Raw genomic sequence first — 6,266 nt, forward strand, 5'->3', positions numbered from 1 at the left:
GATATCCCTACCGGCCAAACCCTCCCTAACCCGGACAACGCTAGGCCAATTGTGCGTCGCCCCACGGACCTCCCGGTCGCGGCCYGCTGCGACAGAGCCTGGGCGCGAACCCGCTGCGCCACCCGGGAGGCCTCTTTCATTTAAATTTGACTGAACTTTTACCAACACACCCTTTAAGTTCTAGACTTCATGTACAAATTGTAGCATGTAATACAGACATAACCTTACACCCAAGTACCCCCCAAAGTACAAATTTTAGTTGTGGCACCAGACAAGCACACCTGATTCTACTTGTCAACTAATCACCAAGCCCTTGACAATTTGAATCAGGTGTTTTTATCCGGGGCTACAACAAAAATGTGTGCTGTTGGGAGGTACTCGAGGACCGGAGTTTGGAAACGCTGTCATACAGTATACCTAAAACAGGGTTCCCCAACCTTGTTCTTGGAGAGCTACTGTCCTGTAGGTTTTAACGCCAACTCTAATATAGAGCACCTGATTCTAATAATTAGCTGGTTGATCAGCTGCATCAGGTTAGTTACAACTGGGGTAGCGTTCCAGGAACAGGTTTGGAGAACCCTAAACTAAACATGTTCAACAGACAACGTATCACACCAAATGTCTCACAACTGACATGTTTAGGTTTATTATACACTCAGAAAATGGTTAAATATCTATACACACAAACAAGACATTCTTTCTGTATAAAATAAGTGTTGATGGGTGGGATCATGATGGGATAGGTTGGGAATTGGGTCAAAGCCAGAACAATATATAAACAGTCTTAAATAAAAATCGCAAAATGAACAATGTATACACACACAAGACATGATAGCACTAAACATGTCCATCAGGATATACTTAGATTTCTCTCTTGGGTGCAGGTCTTTCTGTGGTACCAAAGTTCTGTCATAATTTGACTCAAAAAGTAGGGTAAAGAAGATTGTTATCTGCTCATGTTGACAAATTGCTGTCAACACAACAAAATGCAAATATTGAGTCCTGGCATTATCAGCAACTAGACTAAACAAAAAAATTATAAATTGGCCTAAACCTAATTCCACAAATGTTACTGTACCACTGCATTTTTTTTGTAGTTGATGTGCTATGCATTCAAAGCAAGCAAGTGACTTTTACAGGAGGGCTGTATGCATTTGCACCAGTCGCATTACTCCAGAGAATTTGGTTGTGATTCCAAAACAGAAATGTGGTTCTTAAATGTCTGCTAGTAGCATGATGTCACTCATTTGGCGAGGTCTTTCAGGTACTGCAAGCCTTGGTTGGTGTAGTCACCCACTGCTGTAGGGCCCGATGAGAGAGCAGATATGGAGGACTGCACCCCTGGAACGCAATAAGACAAAAGCTCTTTAAAATAACTCAATTTTAGACTTGGAAGTCCTTTATGAATTAGCGGTCAACCATTTCTTACCCGAGTTCCACGCTTCAACAGGGACGAATCCGATTTTAGGGAAAGCTGGAAGCTAAAAGAAACAGTGTACATTTTAGTTCCCTCACATATTCTCACTTACCTCATACGCCATAGCGCAATTGTTCTGTCGGTCAGAACCAGCTAAATCAGTACAATAATGGCATATTTACCTCAAAGCCAAAGTACTTCCCCCACTCATCCACTGCAGGGGGAATGGCAGCTTTAGCTTTTCCTAGGACCTCGGAGCCCTGCTCACTTKCCCCTAATAGTCCAGAATCATAGGCAACATACAAAGCACCTCCTGCAATGGCCACCTTAGTCGCCAACCTGTAAGAGAAAAAGATAGGAACACTGGGATGAAACAACTTTGTGGATGGTAAGAAGTGCCTCGTTTTAGATTACAGAAATACAGTGTTAAGCTACACCTGACTACCCATATGCACATAGTCAATTCATAGCAACATCATGGAGAATAAGTTATCATGATGCATTAACGTTAGGTTTATCTGGCGGTCAATCAGGTGTAGCTTATCGAGCTAGCTAGCAAACAAGCTGCAGTTAGTGTTGTTAGTTAGGTAACATTACATCTAAACCCAGAGGCGCAACATCGCAAGACTTCTGTGAATGCTTATGAAACAGACCAAGCAGATGCACATTTTACAGTGGCCTTTATTGTCCCCAGCACAAGGTGCACCTGTATAATGATCATGCAGTTTAATCAGCTTCTTGATATGCCACCCCTGTCAGGTGGATGGACTATCTTGACAAAATATTAAATTGCTCACTAACAGGGATGTAAACAAATTTGTGCACAAAATTTGAGAGAATTTCTGGGATCTTTTATTTCAGCTCATGAAACATGGGAACAACACTTTACATATTGCGTTTATATTTTTGTCCAGTGTACAGTACCAGCCAAAAGTTTGGACAGACCTACTCATTTAAGGGGATTTCTTTATTTTTACTATTTTCTACATTGTAGAATAATAGTGAAGACATCAACACATATGGAATCATGCAGTGAACAAAAAAAAGTGTTAAACAAATCTAAATATATTTTATATTTGAGATTCTTCAAAGTAGCCACGCTTTGCCTTGACAGCTTTGCAGACTCTTGGCATTCCCTTTTTGATTACAATTTTTTCTTAGCTTTAGTTAAGTTTGTAAATATTTTCTGAACTCCATTTCTTGAACTGCATTGTTGGTTAAAGGCTTGCAAGTAAGCATTTCACGGTAAGGTCTACACCTGCTGTATTCGGCGCATGTGACAAATAACATTTGATTTGATGGCATGAACAGACGACCGTTAGACCTGATGACGTGTTCACCTTGCATTCGGAAAGTATTTAGACCCCTTGACTTTTTCCGCATTTTGTTACATTACAGCCTTATTCTAAAATGGATTACATAAATGTTTTTCCTTATCAAATCTACACACAATACCCCATAATGACAATGCAAAAACAGGTTTTTAGAAAGTATTCAGACCCTTTACTCAGTACTTTGTTGAAGCACATTTGTCAGCGATTACAGCCTCAAGTCTTATTGGGTATGACGCTACAAGCTTGGCACACCTATATTTGGGGAGATTCTCCCATTCTTCTCTGCAGATCCTCTCAAGCTCTGTCAGGTTGGATGGGGAGCGTCACTGCACAGCTATTTTCAGGTCTCTCCAGAGATGTTCGAACGGATTCAAGTCCGTGCTCTGGCTGGGCCACTCAAGGACATTCAGAGACCTGTCCAGAAGCCACTCCTGTGTTGTTGTCTCAAATACATTGTTACAGTTGTTGGTTAGCTAGCTAGCAAATTTTTGCATCGACATAAAATCAGTCAACACCTCAAAACAAGACATGGTATCAAAAACAAGACGAAACTAGCTCAAAACCAGCCACCTACGATTCCCCACATGGCAGTTTCTTGTAATTGTTCCTAGCTATCTGGCCATCCAGTATCACAACACACGGACTTCTGCCCCATTGAAGCGAGCGCATCATTCCCCCCTATGTATAGCTTTATGGATCAGTGCAAAACTAATTTTTGTATTTGAAGGATTCTCGCTGATGAAAGATAAGGGTCACATGTTTTTTCGAAAGCCTTATCGCAAGCGATGATTGATGTTTCTAAACGGTAAAACACAGTGTCGCAGAACTAAACGCAAAACACAGAACTACAGTGTTTGTAGTTCACGAGGCATAGGCGAAGCTAATGGCTGAGAATTGTAGGGAGAAGGCATAGAAAGTGTTAGGATTTATGTTTATGCACTATAGCCTGCTAGCATATTGTTTTGTTACACACACACAAACAATACAGATGTGTGTAAGGACTGACCAACACAGGCCATAAAAGCTGTGGTCAATCTGGAGAGGGGAGGGGTGCATCTCTCTAGGCCAACCACGGAGGGTAGATTACTGGARAATACCATATTAGGAACTGTTTCAGTGTAGAATCGACAGACACAAGACGGATCTAATCTACCCAGCAACCAGATGTGGACAAAGGAAAGCACTAAGGGACTTGGACAAGTCRGAGGGCCAGCAAAGGCGGGGCAAAGTCTAAACCGCMCCCAGCCTCTACTGTGATAGGCCAACAGACGCGTTGGAACTACGTCATCACGGTATAAGAACAGCTGTTTACGTACTTCCTGCCAGTTCCCTGATCTACCCTGCGCAGAGATACAGTGAACCCGTATATACGAAAATTGCATTTGCCCTTCATTGTTTGCGGTAATTAAACATAAATAAAGAAAGTTAGCAGACCTTGCTTTTTATTTATCCTGACACCGGATGTGTTACACGCAGCGTTCACAAAAGCTCTCCCTCACCCTCCATTTGGCAAATCTGACCAGAACTTTATCCTCTTTATTACTGCTTACAAGCAAATACTCAAAAAGGAAGTACCAGTGACGCGCTCAATACGGAAGTGGTCCAATGAAGTGGACGCTAAACTACAGGATTGTTTCGCTAGCACAGACTGGAATATGTTCCAGGATTTATCCGATGGCATTGAGGAGTTTACCACATCAGTAACCGGCTTCATTAATAAGTACATCAACAACATTGTACGTACAGTCACTGTTGGAACATATCCCAACCAGAAGCCATGGATTACAGGCAACATTCGTACTAAGCTAAAGGCTTGAACTGCCGCTTTCAATGAGCGGGACACTAATCCAGTCGCTTTTAAGAAATCCCGCTACGCTCTCTGACAAACCATCAAACAAGTAAAGTGTCACTACAGGACCAAGATAGAATCCTACTACACTGGCTCTGATGCTCGTCAGATGTGACAGGTCTTGCAAACTATCACAGATTACAAAGGGAAACCCAGCCACGAGGTGTCCAGCTAAATACATTCTATGCACACTTCGAGGCTAGCAACACTGAACTATGCATGAGAGCACTAGCTGTTCCAGACGACTGTGTGATCACGCTAGCCATAGCAGATGTGAGCAAGACCTTTAAACAGGTTAATGGCCAGACGGAGAGCATGCGCTGACCAGTTGGCATGTGTCTTCACTGACATTTTCAAGTAGTTATCCGGAATATCTGCATTGACCCTTTTTGTACTAATCTCTTTTGACTCATCACATATGCTGCTGTTACTGTTTATTATCGATCCCCTATCTCTACCTAATGGTAACTAACTCACTTTTGTAGATCGTGCTGGTCTGTACAATTTACCTTATTTTAGCTCCCCAAAAAAGTAATACTTCCAGATCAACTGTAATATCAATACCATTGTAAAGCACAATTTCTCCCCTWTCCAACAAAAATCAATGAGGGGGCCTTAATGAGGCCCATCTCTGCATGATTCAAGAAGGCAATGCCCTCCGTCTGGTCGTTTTAAAAATGGCGGGRGGGGAAGCAAAACCTATTGCATGATAGTGAAAGGGAGAGATATGTCCTGTGTGGAAACAGCTTTTTTCACCTGATCTGTCTAACTTATCACCTCTAAAATGTAAATAAAACACAATAAAGAGTTCATATAATGTGTCATTCCATACCTATTGAAGGTTTGTGTCGAATTTGAATCGGTTAAGTTATCTTCAGAAGTAAACAGCAGCTTTTGATAGTCATGCAGTGATGACGCAAAAACTGACTAGGTAACGTTATCCCCCTTACCCTGTCCCTTTCTTATTTTTAAACGGTGAGAGAAGCGCTACACCTGGCGGAGAGAGGCTGTACATACAGAGAATTAGATGCTTTGCGCGTGCTGTACGTTACGTCATGACACGTCACAATTTAACGTACAGCGTCGTAGGGGTCAGTTTTTCAACTATTCTCCAATACTATTGATCCATTACCATGTCAATCAACGCTTGACAAGAAACGGAGTTCACACCCCAGATTTTGATGTCAACACAGTCCCATTAGTTTTCATTGCAGCCTCGTTTGCGTAAATCTGTACGGAATGGGGTTAGTCGCCGTTAGTAGGTTGTGTGTTGTTTCGCTAGCTAGTTCACGAAAACAGTGTAACTATAACTAGCTAGCCAAGTTCAAGGCAAATCTCTAACTAGCTACTACTGTAGCTAGCTAAATTTCAACCAGCTTCAAATTTGCCAGATTACTTGCTATCTAACGTTAGCTATACTAATGTTTCTCGTGAGTATGAAATGGAAAACTTACTTTAGAACAGGTAAAATCTTGCCAGCCATAGTGTCACGGGTAAATCAAGGTATTTTTTTTTTTAATTAACGTTTATTTAGTTGCAACAGCAAGCATGAAATGAATGAGCTCGACCACGAATAGCAACCGGCTACATTGAAGGGCAAACCCTGTGACACAGATGTGTGTCAATAAAGTTTTTTTTTTTAAACATTCCGAGAGTAGCTGATTCG

At 41.7% G+C, this 6,266-nt stretch overlaps 1 protein-coding gene across 1 annotated transcript; it reads right to left on the reverse strand.

The window, feature by feature from the left end:
- Window positions 1-619: 619 nt before the first annotated feature.
- Window positions 620-6,225, reverse strand: LOC111976076 (MICOS complex subunit MIC13-like). Its single transcript, XM_024004812.2, has 4 exons — window positions 6,055-6,225; window positions 1,600-1,756; window positions 1,430-1,481; window positions 620-1,341 (listed from the first exon to the last, which is right to left on the reverse strand). The coding sequence occupies exons 1-4, from the start codon at window positions 6,081-6,083 to the stop codon at window positions 1,244-1,246; spliced, it is 336 nt and encodes a 111-aa protein (XP_023860580.1). The 5' UTR covers window positions 6,084-6,225; the 3' UTR covers window positions 620-1,243.
- Between the last annotated feature and the right edge of the window lie 41 nt (window positions 6,226-6,266).

The sequence above is a fragment of the Salvelinus sp. IW2-2015 genome, linkage group LG16 (genome assembly GCF_002910315.2).
Source record: "Salvelinus sp. IW2-2015 linkage group LG16, ASM291031v2, whole genome shotgun sequence".
NCBI lineage: Eukaryota > Metazoa > Chordata > Actinopteri > Salmoniformes > Salmonidae > Salvelinus > Salvelinus sp. IW2-2015.